The 24,142-nt window shown below is 31.3% G+C and overlaps 1 protein-coding gene and 1 long non-coding RNA gene across 3 annotated transcripts in view; one reads left to right on the top strand and one right to left on the bottom strand.

Annotated features, from left to right (window-relative positions):
• Positions 1–24,142, bottom strand: part of LOC149478308 (protein Wnt-7b-like) — a 91,650-nt gene that overhangs the window by 6,136 nt on the left and 61,372 nt on the right. The window contains exons 3-6 of one of the 2 annotated variants that reach the window (XM_089709543.1): positions 14,608–14,739; positions 14,011–14,108; positions 3,207–3,318; positions 1,134–1,299 (exon numbers count right to left, since the gene is read on the bottom strand). In XM_089709543.1, the coding sequence (XP_089565669.1) occupies positions 1,134–1,299; positions 3,207–3,318; positions 14,011–14,108; positions 14,608–14,739 (508 nt within the window). The remainder of the gene's footprint in view (positions 1–1,133; positions 1,300–3,206; positions 3,319–14,010; positions 14,109–14,607; positions 14,740–24,142) is intronic. The other variant, XM_089709544.1, reaches the window with a different exon arrangement.
• The window catches only part of LOC149478303 (uncharacterized), a 242,386-nt gene continuing 222,726 nt past the window's right edge, over positions 4,483–24,142 (top strand). Inside the window, exon 1 of the long non-coding RNA XR_016317446.1 lies at positions 4,483–4,949. This is a non-coding gene — a long non-coding RNA (uncharacterized LOC149478303). The remainder of the gene's footprint in view (positions 4,950–24,142) is intronic.

The raw sequence follows: 24,142 nt of genomic DNA, 5'->3' as shown, positions 1-24,142 counted from the left end.
GTTCCCGTAGGATTTCCGGGATAAAACCTATCCTATGTCCTTTTTCGGGTATCAAAATATCTCTATACCAAATTTCATGCAAATTGGTTCAGTAGTTAAGGCGTGATTGAGTATCAGACAGACAGACAGAGTTACTTTCGCATTTATAATAATAGTATGGATTTATATTTTTTGAATACGTCTATGTACTCGTTAATCACTACATAGTAGATATAAAACAAAGTCGCTTTCTCTGTCCCTATGTCCCTTTGTATAAACTACGCAACGGATTTTGACGCGGTTTTTTTTAATAGATAGAGTGATTCAAGAGGAAGTTTAGTACATAATTTATTAGGTTTTAGACTAAACGGGTGAAGCCGCGGGCGAAAAGCTAGTATTATAATAATGTAGAGATATTTGTTCTAACAAAATATATGGCGTATCAAAATAACGGATATGTCTTGTTACGCTCATTGCTAGTTACTGGTTTATCTATGGAGGAAATTATGGAACAAATCGATGGAATAACTTAGAAATTACACGCTGTTTGAAGTAACTGGGTTATAACTTATAAGTATTTCTAATGGCAGTGTTGAAGTGAAGATTCAATTGCACTACATAAGTCAATTACAAGTATTTTTCTCTGTGTATTAATAACAAGTAAGTAAGAAGATCGTAGAGTTTACTTAATTTCATACTAGTGAAAATTCTCCTAAATTTATATCGCCTGTGGTCAAAGATCGGTCATACGAACTCAGAAAACTTCTTGGAATATGCGCAACACTTTTGTGAGGATCATCACATGATACATATTATGTAGTTTAGGATTCTCTATAGGATATACAGACAAAAATTAGTCTATATAGATTTCAATCTTGTATCATCTTTTTGACATTGATTGTAACACAATACATATTTTATGTATTAGTCCAAAAAACAAACATTATTTCTCACAGTCTATTTAAATCTATATACTCATTGAACCAACAAACATTCTAAACTAAGGGTTTACTAGTCCAAAAAACTAACATTATTTTTATTATCTCACAGTGTTTCCTTTAATCTCTATATATATAGTATATACTCATATGAACCATAAACATTTATTCTCATATACGGGTGCATAAACATGCAAAAAAGGTGTATAATCTGACCTCGCTCACCTTCCTTCCCACTCGGTTATTGTGTAGATTCATCAAGCTCCTCGCATCAGATTCTATCTCCCTGGAGTCGAGGAAGCGTCTCGCGAACCTGGCCCCATAGGCTGCTTCACCACAACCACCCCATTGGAATTGGTCGGATGGACTGGGTGCGCGGCGCCTAGGAGAAAGGAAAATATTTGTATAGAAATTTAAGAAATTGTTGCACCATAGAAGCTTTAGGATGAATTTGAAGGGGTATCCCAAAAAATCGAGTTACAGACTCGAATTATTATCGAGGTTAGACTCAAAGTTCATATTTGATTATCTATTAATAATGCTTATTTATACGTATTTAGTCACGGGCGATTGTATTTGTCTGTCTGTAATCATGCTCGCTGTAATCTGGGGGCACGGCAGTGCCCCCGCCAAGTCGAGCAAAAAAAAAGCGGCACGGCCGTACCATCCTTTTCTCGAAGCAATTCGGGCCTTTTTCGACCCCCTATAATTCGGTTGTGGATAAAGCAAGAAACCTGAATCTTCAGTAACTAATCCGGCATTGTATAAACACGGAATATTTAAAATTTCAGTCAATTTGAACCAGTAGTTTAAGAATGACAACTTGTTAAAGTTTCTAAATTTTGTCACTCACTGACTCACCGATCATCAAAAGTCCAAGGCACTTCTAGCAGACTTAGAAGCTTCATATTTGGAATACATATAGAGTTTAGTGTCTTAATCATGGGAAAACTTAAATATTTTGTAATTTCGGTCCAGTTTTCCAAATACACCAACTGCATCAATAACTTTGTAATCCCATATAAATATATGGGATTACAAAGTTATTTATGCAGTTGGTGGTTGGTGGTGGTGATAAATTTAATAGGTGTAGATAGGTACCTACCATATGAGGCAAGGGAGGGGGTATAGGGTGGGTAAGGGTGTGTTTAGCCCATGAAACTAAACAACATTATTAATTGTAAAATGGTCGACGTAATGAAAAACACATGATTGGACATGTCTTGAAGTACGAAAATCTAATAAAACAATATATTATAATTTAAATCTGTTATATCTGGGGGCTAACTAAAAACTGTGGCTGAAGCTCAAGAAGTAGTACCGGAAAAGAAAAAGAGGAAGACTACATATAAAAATAAGAAAATATCATAAGACCTTTAACAAAATTCGTTAGAAGTAGATGGTATCAAAAAGAAAGGCTCTACAAAAAGAAGTGAGATCCCATCAAAAACATCCTGTAAAAAACCCAAGTCTCGCAGCTCAGTCTTTCTACCGTCAAAAGTTGTGAGATCCATGTAATACCAAGTCGGTTAATCTATTTAGTGTCTACTTGAAGGACCTTCTGTCTTAAGTTATTACATAAGTTATTATCATGCCAATATTAAAAATATTTAACGTTTTAAACAAATAGATCGACTTGGACATCGCATGAAAACAAAATGAATATTACAATATTATATTAGATTCTTTAGTCTCTCGCGCCTCACGCGATTGAAACTCTCGTTCCTGTTGGTCGCTGGCCCGTCGTGCTGTGTAGTGTGATACATACTAATAATCAAATCAAGCGATGTCCAAGTCGATCTATTTGTTTAAAACGTTAAATATTTTTAATATTGGCATGATAATAACTTATGTAATAACTTAAGACAGAAGGTCCTTCAAGTAGACACTAAATAGATTAACCGACTTGGTATTACATGGATCTCACAACTTTTGACGGTAGAAAGACTGAGCTGCGAGACTTGGGTTTTTTACAGGATGTTTTTGATGGGATAATATCTATTACAGCTTAGGAGAAAAGCTTCGACGTGATAAGAAATTCTGTAATCCTGCTGGAGATGGAGATAATATGTTTATTACTTTTTTACGCGAAAACCACTGAACGGATATTGATTATATGTACTTGATAATGGAAGTAACTTATGGATCCGAATCACATATAAGCTATACTTATTTTAGCGCGGGTTCTTCCACGCGTGAATCACTAGTTTACCATTATTAAAAAGTGGGTACATAATAGTCATAATACATCATACTTTAGTATATCAAACTTTAGTGGTTCAAACTTACCGATTAGAAGAGCACCCGCAAGCTGGCAAGTCGCCTCTCGCGCAGGCTGTGCTGAGCGCATGCGTGACTCCAGCTGATGTGATTGCGTATGTGAAGGCGGCTTCTCTTGTGGCTGCAATAGATTTAATATTGAATATGTAAGAAGGTTTATAGTGTGAAGTTAAACATGTATTAATAAAAATTTTGGTCGTCATGCTGAACAAAATTTGAAATATACTTGGTGGATTGGTTTTTCTAAGTTAACTTGTCCTGAAATTTTACGCAATTCTAAACTTTTCTTATCTTTTGCGGAAAAAATAAAGTGACTCGTAATTTGTAAAATAACTCGTGCTTTTTTCGATTTCGTTGCTCAATGATTTCTGTCTGATTTATTTTTGATTAATATTTATTTTGGACCACTAACGCTATGCACTTATTCCATAGCCCGAGCCGAACTATGAAATAAAATAAAATTGATAACAAGATGGCGTCTTGATTTTCGTATTCCTTTTTTAAAAAGAATAATATGCATAATATCTTTTTACGATTGGAAATAGAAGGTATTGTGTTAATTTGGTTGATTATGAAACTTTATTGATTGGAATACGTGAACTATAAATAAAGTGTGATCGTGGGAACGGTCAGACGTATGATATTTATTATTTATCAAGAAGCTGTCATGTCGGCGTCTCTGTAATGAGTCAATTAGGAGTCGATTGTAAGGTTATGTTTACTTGATTTTGAGGTTTCATTTGTATGAATAAAGGCTCAGCCATAAAGCTTGTTAATAGAAAAGACACAGAAGATTTAACAGACTTCGAATTTGCTACATCTATTTGCTACATCTATATATATAAAAATGAAACCCGTTTACCTTGGTCACGGCATCACGCGTGAACGGGAGGACCGATTTCGATAATTCTTTTTTTATCATATTCCTTGAAGTACGAGGATGGTTCTTATATTATAGAGACAACGTAAATTATGAACCACGGGTCCACGGGCGAAGCCGGGGCGAACCGCTAGTATTTTTATATATCTTAGCTGAGTATCTTAGTACCAACTGTTTGCTTCTTTTCGCAGTGATCTACATCTATTTTGCGAAAAATGTGAGTAATCCACCAGGTAAGATTTTTCCGCTATCAATTATTTATCTTGTATTCCAAGTGCCAACGATATTCAAATTACCTATATTTGTTATACTTTCAATAAATTTTTAAGTTCAACACAATTTGCCTTACATTTTCCTAACTATAGTAACAACTGTAGAAATTTTCACTGTTAAAAAATAAAATAATTTGGAAAATCCAAAAGTGCACGCCTCATAATTTTTTTTTAATAAATATTTATTAATTATTATTTTTGTTTATTTAATAACAATTAAACCACATCGAATCAGACCCTGAAAAATGAAAGGGTTCTATTCCTGAGCATACTCAAGCGTAAGAGAAAAAAAAAGACTCGATTAGTAAAGTATTTCGGTCGCTATCGTGTTAACAAGAAAAAGGATCCGCACATACAGACACACGGACGTCCAAGACAGAACTTTTTTAAACTGTTTTTTAACTAGTTTAAATAACAAAAATGACATCAAAAATATCATGAACGTTAAAAATAGTGTTTTTTCTTAATATGTGTGGGTATGTATTATCTTACAAGTGCAATGTATGATACATAAAGACATTTTAAGTTTGAAAAATCAGATGTTTTGCGCGAAGTGACAGTAGTACCCACCTCAACGCTTCGCTTATGAGGCGTGCAATTGTCATTAAACGAAGCAGAGAATAGTGCGTACGTATACGGTATATACGGTTTAAAATTTTCTTTAGTTTTATTTTGACGCGTATTTATTAGTTTTGTTTACCTTTTGTACGTTAATTCAATATTTATACAAACCCTTGTAACTGTTGTAAACAACCTAGTGTCAAATTGGTTAATCATAGACACTTTGCAAGTGTCTCCCAGATCATAGACAAGGTAAATGTAAATAAAACTAGTATTTATTAATGGCTGGGGTTGATATCCTGATACTGAAACTTGTTCACGGGTGAGACAACGTATTTACATAAGTGATGATGACTATATTGAGAGGAGAACGTTATAATTTTATAATATTTAATCGAAAATCTATTATTATAAAAAGGCATTATGACGAAAGTACAGTTTACAAATTAATTTTTGCCATTAAATTATACATATCCAAAATCTGTTTGAGCGTTTAGGAATTAGGAGGTATGATGGAATAAAAACTAATATACATGTAAGTATGTAGGTACGTATGCACTTCAGGCTTCACGATTTAGCTTGACAGGTAGGAGTAAAATGACGAATTCAAACATATTACAAATTCGAATTTAAAATGCCTAAAAAAAGATATCGAAAGTACAGATACATTTTTCGAAACAAAAGCTGAGAGGTTGAGTGCATGCTTAATATGAACTATGTTGTAGGCAATAAGTATGAATAAATAACGTTTTCCATTATGTATCAATAAAATATTAAATCTCACAACAAAGTTACAAAGGCGTTATTTCCGTATGAAGCTACGCAAGGAGGTTGGGTATCCCCACTTATAAATATGACAGTAAAACCTCTTTATAATATGGTAAAACTATCATAAGTCCGTATTACTTATGTCAATTAAAATGTATGTATATGGCAATAATTAAACCCCCAAGTCGTGAACGGATCATAATTATTGACAGATTTATGGCAATACCATACAATTGTTTTGAATAAATGAATTTTCTATGCAATCAAGATAATGTTTGAAATCTTAATTACTTGAAACAATAATAAATACATCAAGATGTTATTGCGATGGGTTCATAAATATGAAAGATGGGTACAGGTGTTTGTTTATAAAGCGCTTGTATATCCTTTTGTTGAAATTGTTATTTTTATATATAGAAATAGGTATTCTCTGTGAGAAACTAAATATCAAGACAGAAGAAGTCTTACATGTTATGTCTTTAGATATTATTGTTTTTAATTTCATTTTATTTAAATTGTGTTGCCTTTTGTTTTTTACGTGAATAAATAAAAATAAAATGTTTTAATTTTTACATATTTTATTTAATTATCATTATTAAATCTGAACTTTTAATTAAATTATTCACTATCCCCCAAGTGCATTGACTTGAATTTTCAGTTTAATTATCTCAATATTATAATTTAATTAATTTAATGAATCCGGTTTCAATTCCCATAAGAATTGAACTGACTTTAATTTTTACTAGATTAACATAGCATAACATTTCACAGTTCACACTCCATGTTTTTATGCATTCTGAAATCCAGATTATGAAATGATCAATGTTTGTATTACATAGTGCTGTAAATTGGCTGTAAATGAGTAATTAAAAAGGCTATAAAATATTTACATAGATAAGGTAGCTATTACAATAAAATAATTAAACAATATTATGTTGACATCTTTTAAGTCTAAACGTTTACTCATTTCTATCGTAATTTGATAAATATTTATTAGTTAATAAACAAATGAGATGCATGAGAAAGTATAATAAGTTAACATCAGGTTGATAGTTAACATTTTGTTTAAAATTTCAAATTAAAAAGATTATTGCGTTTTGAGAAGATTAATTTGTGAATACTGTGACAAATATTTATTCGACTATGTATTTTATAATTCTACGTTTGAAAATGTTCTCGTTGGAATTTCTGAGAATTGCTGTAGCCTGTAGTGTCTGTTATATTGATTCCCGGTAAGTAAATTTTCAAAAATAAATGAATTTCTCTCTTTTTTAAAAATAAGGCAATGTTTCCTTTCAGCAAACTAGTAACCTTCAGTATTAGAATACTCACTTATTTTCATCCAGGGGCCATTGAATATTTCCAGCCTATATAAGTTTTCCATAGGGTTTTCCAATAATACAGCTAAGCATTATAATAACTTTTTCTCTACCTACTTCATATTATTATTAACTACTAGCTTTCCGCCCGCGGTTTCGCCCGCGTTTTCAGAGAAAAACCCGTTCCCGTAGGATTTCCGGGATAAAACCTATCCTATGTCCTTTCTCGGGTATCAAAATATATCTATACCAAATTTCATGCAAATTGGTTCAGTAGTTAAGGCGTGATTGAGTAACAGACAGACAGACAGAGTTACTTTCGCATTTATAATATTAGTATGGATTATCTAAAACTAGAATTCGCTGTTTGTTATAATTTCAATATTTTGCATAAACATAACTTTAATTTACTTAACACTATAATATTTCATGATAACAAAAACAAGGCTATAAAACGGACATTAATATTAATTAATATATTACAAACACAATTAATCAGTGTTCAATTAAGACATTATTACCGTTTCATTTCGTTCGTGCTACCTCTGACCTTTGATTATTGTGAAAATATCGATTGTTATTTATTTGTTTTAATTAAATATTGTGTTTTAGACTTATTGTGTCTGTGCCTTATTAACTATATTATAGAAACTTTTGCGATAGAAAAAAGTCAAATTATTTTTATTGTAAATCTAAGGCTTTGTTCATATCGTTTGCGAAAATAGCTTAAATTTTATTTCAGCTATTCTCTATAGCTCTTATGTGGCCAAGAAGCTTATATCTAATACACTGGAGATTTCAGTAGGTATTCAGAACATTAACTTGTAACAAGAAAATATGACCTTGAATGACGCCTGTATGTTTTTTTATCCCTTTCACACACACTTGGCAAGTTAGGTGTGAAAGGGATAAAAAAACATACAGGCGTCATTCAAGGTCATATTTTCTTGTTACAAGTTAATAATGTTCATACTGAAATCTCCAGTGTATTAGATATAAGCTTCTTGAATGTGGCTATATCGTATACATCACGTATATCCATACTAATATTATAAATGCGAAAGTAACTCTGTCTGTCTGTCTGCTCAATCACGCCTTAACTACTGAACCAATTTGCATGAAATTTGGTATAGAGATATTTTGATACCTGAGAAAGGACATAGGATAGGTTTTATCCCGGAAATCCTACGGGAACGAGTTTTTCTTTGAAAACGCTTGCGAAGCCGCGGGCGGAAAGCTAGTAAATAATATATAATATATTATATACTTAACTGCTTGTATATTTCAGTCATGTCATCTTCGAGTTTATAGAAACTGACATATTGAAACTTATGTTTAAAATAAACAAACGGAATTTTCTTATGCAATTATCTTACCTACTAAAAATCATTCTGTAATCTCCACATATTTAACACCTAAATCACAATAAACATAACTCTGTGCCTCAATTAACTTTCTTTCCTAATCAAAGACAAATCACTTATTATAAGAACTGTCAATACAAACGTTAGATTGTCAAACAAAATGGCGCCAATTGTAAAGTCATTCGAACTTGTCCGTCAATTAACGTCACAACAAATAAAACAAACTTGAGTGTCTCACGGGTGTCACAATAGATCCGTGAGCGGTCGGATATCGTTGTCGTGTCGTTGTCGTTACGTGTAAAACAGGACTTCGTGTATAAGAAGTTGTCGAATAATATTATTGAAAAGTATATCATTTTGTACTTTGATGAAATAAATAACTCTTTTTATTTTTATTAATTGTGTGAATGAAATAGATACGAAAAGCAACTTCTTTCAAGTTTCGTAGCAGTACAAAGATGTACAATATAAAACTAGTAGATTAATGATTCAACAAATTAAAAACGTTTTTTTTAAGCATACACCATGCAAGCAATCACCACTTTACAATTCTTATGTAACAATTTTATTTTTATTTTAACGTATTTTTAGGTCTACGAAACCTAAAGCTCAATTCTTATAATGTAGATATTATGATTAACATACGATTATTGGATCAATGAGATATTAAAACGGGTAATATTATAAAATTGTATATTGCCTCAATGGGAGCAACTGTCACTGCAAAATTTCACAGGAAAAAAAGGGAAAAACTTGTTCAACATAAATCATTAGTATCGAAAATCTTACCGCTCTGAAAGTAGTTTGTTCATATAGCCTCTGGTCCGACTTCCAATGAAATAAAGTAGATTTTATAAGCTAGTTAAACTCATGTATGTTACGGCACTATGATGTTATTAAACGAGCGACAAATTATATCCTCACACACTCACAAGGTAATGCGTAATTTTGAACCTATCAATTTTGATTGATAACATTCTAAAGATTGATTAAGTTTTTTGCGTGTGTTTCACGTACAAATAGATTAATCATAATTTAATCGACCCGTTCGTTTACTTTACGAGTTTTTTGCGGGAAATCAACGATCTGTCAATTATTATTAACCTCATTTTTATTGCGAAGGATCAGCGCTTTTAACACTTTGGAGGAGGCAGGGTTGGTGTATGGCATGGTGGGAGATTTTCTTTCAACGTATTATTAGCGCTGGCTCCTAGGCGTTCTCATTGTTATATAGATATATATTATGTTTATTAATTTGTGTTTAGTTTGTAAGTTGTTACAATGGGGCTGCCATGAACATTCGTTCAAAAGCCTTGAATAAATGATTGAAAAAAAAAAAAAATTATCTCTATTATTTTATAAAAATGAATACCAATTTCCCTTTATCACGACATCGCGCGTGAACAGTTGGACCGATTTCGATGATTCTTTTTGTTGTTGTATTTTCTATTGTCACAAAGGATCTTGTGAACAAATATTGAAAAATTGGTACTAAATAAATTAAGCAAATTGAATAGCCATGTAAACTTTATGCGTTGGACAGTTTGCGCAAAGACAAGACAACGTTTGTCGGATCAACTAGTGATGAATAAATTAGTATTTTTTAAACTTTTGGATTATATTATTATATTATATTACAAAAGAAAAAGCTATTCCCTACACACTATTATTCGTAGTCACAAAAATTTCATTTTTACGATACATCAATCGTTTACAAACAGCGACCTTCCGACAAATCGTATATTATAAAAGCGTTGAGCAAACACAAGTCAATTAGCCGTGCAGTATAAATCACAGGTGTCAATGTGGGTGTGATATCGTACGTTTATTTGCTTTCGTGAGTGTGTGTTTTTATTCTTATTTGTGTAACAGGAATATGTAAATAAAAAGGTTTTAATGAGCGCGTCTATTAATTTGTTGATTTGTTAGCGATATTATGTGATTGCTTTTGACTATATATCTTGGAAATTATTGTATGTTTATTTATAAGCCTATAAAATAAGTTAATGACGATCTGATAGATATTGTGTATGTGTAAATACCGGAGACGTAGAGATTAGTTTTTTTTGTTTGTATTTATAATCTGTTTGGTAATTGTATTGTACTGACAATAAATTATTGAAAAATTTTTTTAAATGTTTTTTACTTGGGTGTAACTCCATCACATTAAATTTAATGACTAATTTTATTCATTGTAAAGTAAATGAATTGAAACGTTATACATATATATTTTGTGTTTCAATATTTCTAATAGTTTTCATTGTTTTAAATATTATAACTTATTTAAGAACGCATTATTGATGGTTAATTTATGAAAATGAAAAAAAGGACCTGTAGACATTTCATTGAATGCAAACGCTTATTTGTATTTTTTTAAATTTGTTTTATGTTATTCAATTTGTCAATATAATTTAGAAACACAGTTAACATTAACTGCAGTAACCTATAAACTTGTGAAAATCACACGTTTCTATAAAAGCAGCAGTTTCGGTTGCAAGCTTATTAGTCGCAGTATACGTGCAGTTATTTGTGTCGTTTGTAACGAACAATAATGAAATGTTATGTATTCTTTGGAGTAATCTAGGTCAAATTTCGATTTAATGGCAGGATCTTATGTAGCTATACCGTTACAGCTCTGGTAACCAAGTTGAGATTATAGTTATCCTATATACTGCCAAAGAAAAGCATATTATAACTTATAGGCGCATTTTGGTTAATAAGCGCTTTTCTCATCACTATGGACTTCTTATGATTTCTCATAGGAAGCCAGTGTTTCCTATTAAGGCTTAGATGTGTTGCTGTATGATGATTAGTGTGTATAAACGAATACTAAATCAGCCATGTTGGTGTATTCCTCAAGTGATGATTTATTTCACATGACAACAATATAGTCTATGCACAGTCGAATTAGCAGAGGTCAGTGACATCGTTCCGCGGTCGAAAATCTTCGGTTGCAATCTTAAAATGTCACTTTTGACATAATTTATTACGAACATAAAACTATGAGAGCGAACTTAAAATTTTGTTGGCATTCATAGGATTTTCTAAGAATACTTGTTGTTAGGTGCTGTTCGTCTTCATTTAATAATATTAAAACAGCACTTGATTGAAATTCCTGAAGTTACCTGAAATACAGTAACATTAATTTGTGCTACAGTAAACCCCCTTGGTTTTCTTTTGTCTCTCTTCTGTTTTCTTAACGTAGGTAATGTCAAATTTTTGGCCAAACTTTCATTGTAATTTTTTTGTACATAAATAGGTTATGGTCTCGAGTAACAACCGAATAGTCCTTTGTGCAAATGCTATGTGAGCATAACAACCAGTATATAGAGTCTATTAAGCTATGCAAAGCTTTTTAAATGAATTCGAAACTAGTTACGATATTGATAAAATATGTCTGATATTTGATCAATATTTGATGGAATATTGTATGATTCGAGAGAAAATTATATGTTTCTATTAATAACATAAAAAGGTTGACAATATCTGATTTAAAACAACTGTTATAAAAACCAGCTGTTAATCTTAGTTCGATACTGGTTTTAAGTTATTATTAATCACTTTATAAGTTTATCTATTCACTTACTTTTATCAAATACGATGTATCGTAGGACATAAGTTATCGCAAGTAAAGTAGCTTTTAAGTTTATGTAAATGGGGCTTTTTGCAAAAATGTTTATAATTTCAAAGGAAAAATATCAAATTATATTCTGGAAATATTTAAGTATTAGAATGTTCTTTTATGTTTACTTTCTGAACGTAATAATCATAGTTACTAATAATAAAAAATGCGAGAGCTTTTTGTAGAGGTTTTTACGCGAAAAGCTCTGAAGAGAAATTTGCTGTACCTAGTCATGTAAACAATACGCTTTTTGTTATGTTTTTCAGTTGTCTAATTTTCACATAGGAATCGCGACAGTAACATAATTTTTTTAAATATTTATTATGCAAAATGTAATGTGTTGAAAAACCGAGTGCATTTGTTTCACGTGCATACTTTTGCACTATAAAAACACTAATCTCCTATATCTTGTCTAAATCGACATTCCTCTATAGCCGAAAATCATTAACAACTTACTATTATTACTTGGTAAGTATGAGAAATCTTTAATTGTAGGTATCACTTTATTACCAAAGAAACCAATAAATAATATCACGTTTAGTATTTACCCCCCACTGTTATACTTCCCACAGCAAAACAAATAAGGAAAATTTGTGATTTTATTAACCTGTTGTTTCATAATATATTGATTAAGAGAAAAGTGCAAAAATATGTACACATTTATATTATTAACTAGCTGCTCCGCGCGGTTTCACCCCCGTGGCTCCACCCCTGTTGGTCGTAGCGTGATGATATATAGCCTATAACCTTCCTCGATAAATTTTCTATCTAACACCGAAATAATTTTTCAAATCGGACCTGTAGTTCCCGAGATTAGCGCGTTCAAACAAACAAACAAACAAACAAACAAACAAACAAACTCTTCAGCTTTATAATATTAGTATAGATACTAGGTAATCAATTCGCACGAAAAATCAATATTTGAATATGCACAATTATATAAACATAATTAAATTAAAATTCATTGAAGTAGCATAGTTTATTTATAGAGCGTGCCAAATTGTTCAATTTAGTAGTTTATTTTTAGAGCTCGAGCGTGCTATGTTACCTATTAAGTTATATTATTTTGTAACGTGACGTAGCTAATAAAAAGAGGAAAATCAAATACATGTCGTGCGAGAAAAAATACTTTATTTTGGATACCTACTACAATATGCTTTTTTATTTGGCGTACAGTATAGTGATAGACACCGTGGTTTATAATACGAATTCGTTTTTGTACTTTTTTATTGTTTACGTTACGTTTGCTCTCTCCATAATCCTAATGCATGCATAATACTAGCACCTTCATATGTACAACCACGTACAACTAACTACATGTAAAAAAAAATCGAGTCTGCCGAGCACACGTGTCAGAAGTGAAACTTGACTTTACTCCATGACGTGACGGTATTGCCATGACGCGAGTTTAAAATTTTGCTCTCAACGCGCCTAAAGAAGTTTCACATCAAAATAATAATTTCATTTACCTTATATTAAATTCAATTCTATGTCAATGAAGATTTAGATTCATAAAAAAGACGAAAAACAACGGTACACCCAAATTGAATTTAAAATATTATGTTTACGTAGGTTTTTTACGAGCAACCCCACGGAGACAGACTAATTTAATTTAATCAAGCCTACTATTCTAGTATAAATTATCATTTATAATATTTTTTTCTTAATGGAATTTAGGAAATGTAGAAAATACTATGAAACTTGCTAATTGGAATGTGTCGGAAGGTGTTTACTACGGAAACAACGTAAAAGATATAATTTTATCTGTGCCATACTTTTTGTACTTATAAAGCACGACCTTAACCTACGTGAAATTTCAATATTCATTAACAAAGATATAGGTTAAAAGCAATAGTCGATATTTTATTAAATCAAAAAGTAATGACTTAATTATTTAAGCTAACCACCAAAACCCACATTAATATACAAAACACATGCTGTCTTAGAATAAATAATCTAATACTAATTCTTAACTTTATCATATTATTGTAACAGTTTACTATAAATACATACAAATATATACTTACCCAAAGGCATGACATGACCGAAATCATTGCCGTCTCCTATGCCCGTACAATTCCACCTGTAGCCTCCTAATTGTGAGCGACACTCGGCATACGCCATTCTAGGGAACAAACATTGGTAAGTTTGAAGGCATTAGCATAGTGCATTGAAATCTTAGTTTAATTTCATTTAGCTTATGCCTTATTGAGGTACCAAATTTCACAAAAATGTAAGTTTTACTGGTTTCTCCTTACTTATAAATAGCACACACAACAGTAACAGTAATCTGCAAATTGTATATAGGTAGTTATTGCTTTTGATAATATGAAGCAGTATTTTAATTTTAATTGTTTCAAAAGGTGTGTATGTTTATAAACACCAGTCGCTTTGCCCGTGTTTTCTTAAGAAGAAAAATATATGTTACTCTACCTAGGGGCCTTGTAGGCTATTTCAGGTATAATGAATAACTTGTGGTCACTTGATCGCACACACTTTAATTTTTTCATAATCAACGTCACCCATGAATATTTATAGACCTGTAAGGCCTGCACAAATGTTTTGCCAGCTTCCAAATAAGTAAGAATACTCTACTTAGAAGAAAATACTCTACTTCACAGTACCTCAAACCATCCCCCACAGCAGCGATCGCGGCCGGCGACGACCGGCACATGGCCCGCTGCTTGTCCGTCAAGCCAGCGACTCGTGCGCACACCAAGTGCGCTCCTAGCGACACGCCGCCGCAGAGGATGCTTCTGTTGATAAGAAGTGAAGATTTTAATAGATATTTACATGGATAATAACGATTCAAAGAACACAAAACGTAAAATACAATTATTACTTATCAAAAAAACAATAAAAAATGTGAGGAGGGACGCCTGGCAAATGTGACAACATCGACATTATTTTGTACGACGATATTAATTAAAATACTACTGCATATATTATAGAATACGTAATACGTTTATATACCATCATAATACAGCGTGGCATGCATCGCCGCGCCAGAAATCGGTTTTACTTGCGCCTATAGATGTTACACATCAAAAACAAAACATACAAATAAATAATAATAAGACGAAATGTAAAAAAAAACCTATTTTGGTCTGGTCAACACTAACTGAGCTGTCTTGCGGAGCAATTGCTTTGCAAGGCTTCTCGCTCAGTGTGAATCCGCCTTTTGACAGAAAAAATCAAACTTAAATCGATAATCAGTCAATGAAATACAGTTATTTCAATGGGGGTAGATAAGAAAATGATTATGATTACATAAATATAATGAAATTAGAGGGTAAAGAGATCCTTTATGGTGGAAATACTTTTACGAAGCTAGTCTGAGTTTATCTTATATATAAAAATGAATCGCAAAATGTGTTGGTAAGCGCATAACTCGAGAACGGCTGAACCGATTTCGATAATTCTTTTTTTATTATATTCCTTGAAGTACGAGGATGGTTCTTATGTAGAGAAAACGTAAACATGTACCACGGGCGAAGCCGGGGCGAACCGCTAGTTAGAAATATAATTATTAATTTTCATATCAGTTTATTGTTTCATTGACGTAACCGACATACAGTTTATTTCAACTTCCGTCAGTATACCTTCTTTTAACAGCTAACAAAATTGGTAAGTAACGTAAACATTACAGTAAATATATTATGATGATTTGAAAGGAGTTTTTTTGATAGATTCTAATATCACAAATAGAAAATAATGAGCAGTAACCACCAGAAAAGGAATTATACTCGTCGTGACATTTTCATATATTTACATTTATGACGTTGTTTTTTAACTGCAATGAAATTTCGTTAACATTTTCTTCACAATTTATTCGAATAAGAACCATAATCGTGTGGGTTTAGTTTAGCTGTAACATTGATTAAGATGTCTTTGTTAATTCCAACAATTAACGTTTGACTGCGACATGGGCAATTCACACAACGCCTACTGAAACTAAAAGTAGGTTTTTTTACATCACGTGAAAGACAAATACAGAATTTGTACTTCATTTAATTCTTTTGTTGCAAATATTAAGGAAAAATATATATTTTTTAACACTAGTATCAATCAAATCTGTATTTAAAATTAAAAGTCAATTACTGTACTTACATTTATTTCGCTAAAATTCCAGAATGACATTATCTTCAAAGTTAAGAAAAGGCTTTAACGGAGAAAAACATAAATAATTAGATAAGTACACTAAATTTTCCATGAAGTAGGTGATAATATAAAATCGAAACTCTAATACATTTTTACAAGTAAACTTTTTAGGTATGTCTGTATTTATAGTCATTTTTATTAAGTACACGCTTTATATTAGCTTCACCTGTATGTTTGTTTGTTTGTAACCGACTTCTTTGGGCGCGATTTTGACCCACTTTAAACGGCCAGATTTCGTTCAAACTTTGTAGATTTATTGAGGACCGATGACAATACACTAATTTGATAAAATTTTCTATTATTTAGTTCGGTTTTCTATAAAAAGCGTGTTTTTTAGTTTTTTTAAACTATTATTATTTAAAACTACCTGCTATCTCTGTTATCTATAAAATAACGGAAATATTCACCTCAATAATTTAGTCCAATTTGTCTATAAAAATGTACATATTATTATAGATGATACAATAATAACCGGAAGTCCCATTGTAGTTTTGCGAACGGAACTGCGCTCAGCATTGTCTCTGTAATGAGATTTGTGCTTATTGACTGCGAAATACATATTCACGTTATAGTACAGGAGAGGGTTGGGGAATTTCTTGGTTATTTGATTTTAAAAATAGATTTGTTATAAGATTAGTTTAAATATAATTTTATATAAAATTTTCGTATCACAGTGTTAGTTGTCATTCTCATTGGAAACGGTTAACTGATTTTTATCAAATTTTATAATATGTATAGGTATTCGATACCCTTCAGTAAGTCGTAGAACAACGAATTATAGGTTCAGGTAGTCTGTTTGATATTTTCTTAAGTTATTACAAAATTATATAAAGAAAAATATGATAGGTTTTAAAATGTTAATGTCAACAGTTACTTGAATTATGGTTCAATTATTAAGCATCCTACACACTTAATTAATTCGTTATTTATTAATCCAATTAAACATTTATTTCTAAAGAAATATTATACTTCCTGACAAGGCTGTGATAGCCTTAACTGTTACATTTAATTGCTTGTAATCAACATATCCTTAAGAAGATGTATTTGAATTCATATTCATTATTAACTGCTTTTGTTTGTAATAATTCATTATTTTATATACATAACAACATAACATAACCTAACATTTAAAAATATACATTTTTATATTCAAGAAAAATAGTTATAATAATACAGTTTTTTCTGCAATGTCGCTCAGAAAATCAGTTTCAACCTAGACTCAGGACTGTTCATAAAAATACATATAAGATAGCATACGTGTAAACACAACCGTCTCCTATACTATAGTGGTCAATATGCATTGTTATGAAGTGATCTAGTTCAAGTCACAGTTAGTAATGAATGTCACATTAGCAGTAAATGGTACCAATTGTTGAATTCAAATACACTACCGTTTATTCAAATTATTGCGAATGGCATTTGAATTTGAATTTAAATAATCGAGGATTTCAATTGCATTGGATGGATGCATCAAAAACTCCGTATTTATGTTATAAATTGGAGACATCTATGTTTATTTGTACCAAAGAAGCCCCGAAACTATCTACTACTTAGTCCGATTTAGAAAATTTTCTCATCAGCACAAGTCATAATTTCGTTGCATTATATAAAATTACTATTTATCTGTTTATTTAATTTAGTGCGATTATATTTGATAGACACGATTGTTAGGCTATTTTTCAGGCTTTTTTTGACATTAATAACACTAAACTTCTTGCTATTATTATTATTTTTTTCTGTTCTCGTCCCGCCAATATAGTGACCTTTTTGCTCGTTACCTTATGGCGTGGTTGCCTGGTAGAGATCACTATTTAGTGATAAGGCCGCCAAGTTAGTTGTACTCTGTTTTTTAGCTGTAAGTAATTCTAAGGTTTCCTATTTGTACAACTAATTAAGTGTTAAATAAATAAATAAAATGCACCGTCGAATCAGGTACAAAATTCTATACAAAAGAGAGGCCATGATTATCTTATTAGTTGCGTTTTTCTGGTCTATAGGTAGTTACTAAATCTATCTCATGGAGTTAATAATTTCAGATAAATGAACCGTCAAATTATTGCAGTCTAGTTAATTTAACTATTAATAACTTAAAGATCTTCAGTCAGAGATAATGAACTATCTATATAAGATTAATGGTTAAGAGTAATTTATTTTGGAGTAGGTTAATGGTATACAGTTATTTATAATTAAAATTACATAATTAATTTTGACTTTCTCTCTCGGAGTATAAAATATAGACGTTAAATTTGAAATAACTTTGAAACTCTGATATTTATGATTTTTTGAACAAACTCTTGATTTGCCTCGCAGATACTACATTGTTTAAGTAAATCAATGCAATTTTTCTATTTGACTAATTCCGTTCTCGAGAAATTGAGATGTAGATCCGTATTGCAAAGAGAGGTATGATAATTTTAGTCTATGCATCGATATCTTCTTCTTCTTCTTCTTATATATAAAAATGAATCGCAAAATGTGTTGGTAAGCGCATAACTCGAGAACGGCTGAACCGATTTCGATAATTCTTTTTTTATTATATTCCTTGAAGTACGAGGATGGTTTTTATGTAGAGAAAACGTAAATATGTACCACGGGCGAAGCCGGGGCGAACCGCTAGTCTTCTTATAAATAAAAATGAATCGCAAAATGTGTTGGTAAGCGCATAACTCGAGAACGGCTGAACCGATTTCGATAATTCTTTTTTTATTATATTCCTTGAAGTACGAGGATGGTTTTTATGTAGAGAAAACGTAAATATGTACCACGGGCGAAGCCGGGGCGGACCGCTAGTTACAAATAAAATCATTGCTACTTTCAATGCTCAAGTCGTCCATAACTCTATCCATTATACTTAAGCTTTCTATAAATCGCATTTAACGATAACAGTTTTTACCAGAATCGTGATAAATAGCAGGAAACATAATTTCTCTCAATCTATAACGAATATGTATTTCAAACCGGTGTTACCCACTCGAAGCCTGTCCGTCTGTTCTGAGTTGTATGAATTATATTTAAGATAAGGTAAAGTAGCATTGGTTCACTTTTGAATAAACCTATTCTGATTGCGAATCATAGTACCAGGCTTTCAGAATATTGAAGTCGTTATCATCGAGTTAATTTTGGCAATTTACAAAAACTCGGGAACCCTACAAACTTCAACCCTAGTTCACTATTCCTTATCCTGACGAATTTAATTTTTTTTAATTAAATCAATAAACGGTTTCGTTCACAAATATCGATGTCGGTAGGAGTGAAGGACGACGTCCGGTAATATCTACGTCCTGAGGATGTATTACCACTTCACCGGTTTAAAGACAAATTGAAGATAAGACACAAATGCACTATAATTCTGCTAGACGAATTACGATTATACGAATATTTCAAAATACACATGCGTTTATTATGTATAATCTGATATATTATACAGGGTTGTAAAACACCAGAAACCTCGCAGGACAAGATAGCTAACATCATAAGTAACAACATTTGTTCTACGACTTTACGCTGGTTTACAAGTAACCCTGAATATCTTATGTTATTATAGTCAGTAATATCTATTAATTATTATTATAGTCCTATTGTACTAGGTCCACATTTTTGTTAACAGCTCGAACAGATACAAAATAGGACGGAAATTCAAATCTGCATTTTTGAAGTTAAAAATACGTTGATTACCTACACGTGTTTACAGATAAATATTGATGAATGAAACTAAAATTAATAGTCCGTACTATTAATATTGGTTTTAAAATGAAATATGTATGGAGCCAGTCTGCCCACGCCAAGGGCCAATTAATTTGTGATTTATTGACTGAAAATTGATTTTATTTATTGTACGCGATAATTGAAATGAATATTTTAAAGTTTTAGCAATATTTGAAACTTGGCAAATGTGCGATTGTAATAATGACTCTATGAGAACGACTTTAATCTAATATTTAAACGGTATTCATAAACAATGGACTGTCGTATATTCAAAAGAATTGTTATCTTTGTCAATTAAATCCCACCAAAAACATTTTCATGTAAAATGTTGCCAAGACGAGTCCATATCTCACACTCGCACTGTCGTTACTCGCGTTGTCGCACTCGCAAAAGTTATCAGATCTCATGTAGAGCCAAGCTTCTAACACTACACGCCCTAACTCTACAAGGCCTAACTTCACAAACTCTACACCAGTCAAAATATGTGGCTTGGCCGTTCGGGATCAGATATACAGTGGGATCAGATCGTGCCGTGTGTGAAAATTGTCCTGAAATATTTATTTATTTATTTAGATAAGTAATAGAAGGTTTAAAATAACAACCTTCAATTCTAATTTTTAATCCTTATAATTAGGCGTAATACACAAGAGTTATATTTCAAAGAAATCCAGTAGCAATTGATGTGTAAACTGTATAATGTGACAGCGGTTGACAGACGATACTGCCACCACAGATAACATAAGCCTTATGTAATCGTTTTGTTATGATTGATCTTGTTTAAAACAATTAATCTACTGTAATAATGAGATAATATATCATATTTTTCATATTTATATCATATCTACTAGCGGTAAGGTAGCCTATGTTCTTTTTCAGGGTTTTAAGATTGTTTGTGCCAAATTACATAAAAATCGGTTGAGAGGTTTAAGCGGGAAACCGTAACAGACAGACACAGTTACTTTCGCATTTATAACATTAAGAAGGGATTTTTTTTTAGTTGGCTCTTAAACTTATTAAAATCGAAAACGAACATAAACATCAAACATAGAAACAACATAACCGTAAAAAATGCACCAAAAAGGATATTTCTACTGTACTATTTTGTTAGGACAAAATGTACAAAATGGAAAATTTGAAAAAAAAAATAGGATATTTTTTGTGTGAACTCCGAAAGATCTAAACATCCTTACTCAAACATGTTTGCATATTACAAGACCTATATAGTTATTGAAAGAGCTAATAATTCTACTTTTAATGCTATGTGTATGAATTAAAGACCGCAGACATAGACCGCATAATATGGTATTAAATCTCAAATAGAAATTGGGCCAATTATATTACAGTAATGTGAATGGCTTATTATTTGAATTATCCGCCAACCCGCACTTGGCCAGCGTGGTGGATTATGGCCTGTACCCTCATAGGAGGCCCGTGTCCCAGCAGTGGGAATATATATGGGCTGATGATGATGATGATGATGATGATGAATGTGAATGGAGATGTGGTCACTGGACAATCTCATATTCTTCATTCTATTGACTTGGCTTATATCAGGCAATGCCATAAAGTAATAGATACGTAAAAACGTTTCTTTAATTTATTATTAATACACTTTTAAGTATTTGTGAAAATATTAATCACAATTGTGAATTGATTATTAATTAAAACTACGATTTTAATAGCATCGCGCTCCTCGTTTCTTTTTTTGTGACTTTGGAGACATTATCAAAAATTCTTTAAAAATTGTAATAAGTCTTCAAAGTAACATTTGTTGAGTTTTTGAATACCTATACGTTTTGTGTTCCCATAAAAAGGTCATGGTATCATTTTAATTGGCTTTTAATCAAAATGTTTAGTGCTGCCGAATCGTAAAATTTTAATGTTCCCAAATTGGATTTGAACTAATGAAATTTCGTTAATGTTTGTTTTCTTTGGCGGTAATTTTATGAAAGATATAAATTAAGGGCTTGTTGAATTACTTTAAACGGTAAAGATGATAGTTTAAATTTTTCCAACTGTGTTTAATTATACGTACAGTTTCTTATTATTTAATATATCATTACGAGAAACCTTTTCTTTGTGTTATAAAATATATTGTAAATATTGTTAGTAGGAATGTTTGTTTTTAGGAATAATACGTAGACGAACGGCTTTTATTATTTTATGGACAGAAGAAATAAAAATAATTAGGTAATTAGTAAAATAAATTGTAGGTGTTGATTATTGAATATCGTCAAAAGTGGTCGTCAAAATAAAATTGATACACACTCAAAATTGTTCTTATTATTATTTAGAAAGCCAAAGTACCAGGCAATCATAACTCCATATGGAGTGTTCTAAAGTGTGTTTTTACAATTCATAATTGTCTCTTCCGATGTCATAATTATTATAATTTTATTGCGCACAAATAATTCGAGAATATTAAATTAAATTTATTTATTTACTTAACTCATTAAACAAAGAAACATTCGAAAAATAATAATTTAGTTTTTTTTTTTCATTTACCTCGGCCGCACAAGTACCAGGCGCGCATATAGTCATAGGAGCTTTCGGGCACGTGCCGCTTGTTCAGCTTCATGTGGTTGTTGTAGTAAGTCACTGCTCTTATGATATTTATTGTATTAAAAACATCTATTATTGTAATTTGTAATTTGGATAGTTAATAAAAATGACATTCTATTAATTAGGTTTAAAGCTTTGATATTGCATTTCTTTTTATTTGTTACTTGTAGTACCGTTAGTCGTAAATCTATGGGAAATCTCCTTCAACAATCTCAACTAATATTGTTTTCATACAAAATTCCTTACGACCAAAAAGTTCGATCTACCATAAAATTAAAAACAAAAGAACGACGCACGCGACGTCGTCAATAAAAAATCCATAGAACGATATAAACAAACAATCACTAATAGTCGAAAACAAGTGATAAATAAAACGGTATGTATTAAAGTAATCGTAAATTATATCATCACTAAACTAATGTGTATGTAATTTGTACTCGTTGCGTGTTTTAACATAAATCAATGGGGAGTTATTTTAATGAGCTTCGATAATTCCTATGTATCTAATGATAATATCTCGCATTCGACTAATACATTCCGTTTTTTGTTGTGTTCCACTTGGCGTTTGGAATTGTTAATCCGTGGTTTACTTAATTGATGATTTTAATGTGTACCTATAATAAAATATAATTTGTGTTGAAATATATGTATGGGACTAAAAAAATAAAAATACACAGATCATTTGATATTTATGTGCCTTCGTGATCATGAATAGTAAATTATTGGGAGTTTAAATTATTTGTTAAGTACTATTAATTGAAATCTATGTAGTATGTAATACGAAATATAAAAAAAACGGTTGTTTATAGCCTACAAGTAAAGATATTTGATTCACCATCTGCTTTTATACTTGAGCTTATAAAAAACTATAATAAAATAACTTACATTACAAAAATTGTTCCACTTTCATCTCTGGACAATGGCCGCCGAAACAAAAACCAAACTAGAACTAAACACCGGTTCAAAGCAGCACAAATCTTTCTTACATAACAATAATTTTAATAGGAATTCGATTCCACGTGGTCCCATCTTGTCGAGACCACCTAGATTCCATTGTATTCTTAATTTTTCTTCCATTTTCAAATTCCTAGGCTATGCTTCTGGCTTTTTCTTTTTTTGCGTCGCGGTTGACAAAGGAGAAGGAATTTTGTTTATTTCATCGATGACATTTTAAAATCGAAAGACTGAATAAATGGAGGTAGGAGAAAAATAATATATATTCTGAAGACGGAGGCTCGTATTATCATAGTTAAATATAAAATAAATCAAAAATAAAGAAGTTAATTGTGAATATTGAATACGTAGACAGATAAACCAATATAAGTACGATGTCCTTTTAGTAAGTGACAAAATAATACTCGAAGGCAGTAGAAAAAAGTAATCAGTCATACAAGTTAAAACTCAGAACTTACAATTTCATTAGTAAAATTTACATTAACAAATTAAGGTTGTTCTTTTAAATGGACCACACTTAAAAACATTTTTAGTCAACCCTGTTTTAGACAACTAGTAGATTATTTGGAGTATACTACATTGTGTTTTTGAAGTGATCTTTATATTTAAGCGAGTTGAGAGTAAAATTTCAAGGTCGCGTCATTGCAATACCGTCACGTCATGGAGTAAGGCGACGATTTTGGTAAGTATCAATTCAATTCAATATTTTAATTTATGGCAGTACTGGGTTGCCAATCTTTGTATATTGCCAAAGAAGTTTCACTTTGTAGTGTAAAT

The sequence above is a fragment of the Colias philodice genome, chromosome 22 (genome assembly GCF_061535455.1).
Source record: "Colias philodice isolate Cphi_HAF_F1 chromosome 22, ilColPhil1 Martin Lab GWU primary, whole genome shotgun sequence".
Classification (NCBI taxonomy): domain Eukaryota; kingdom Metazoa; phylum Arthropoda; class Insecta; order Lepidoptera; family Pieridae; genus Colias; species Colias philodice.
This window is presented reverse-complemented; position numbering and strand designations above follow the sequence as displayed.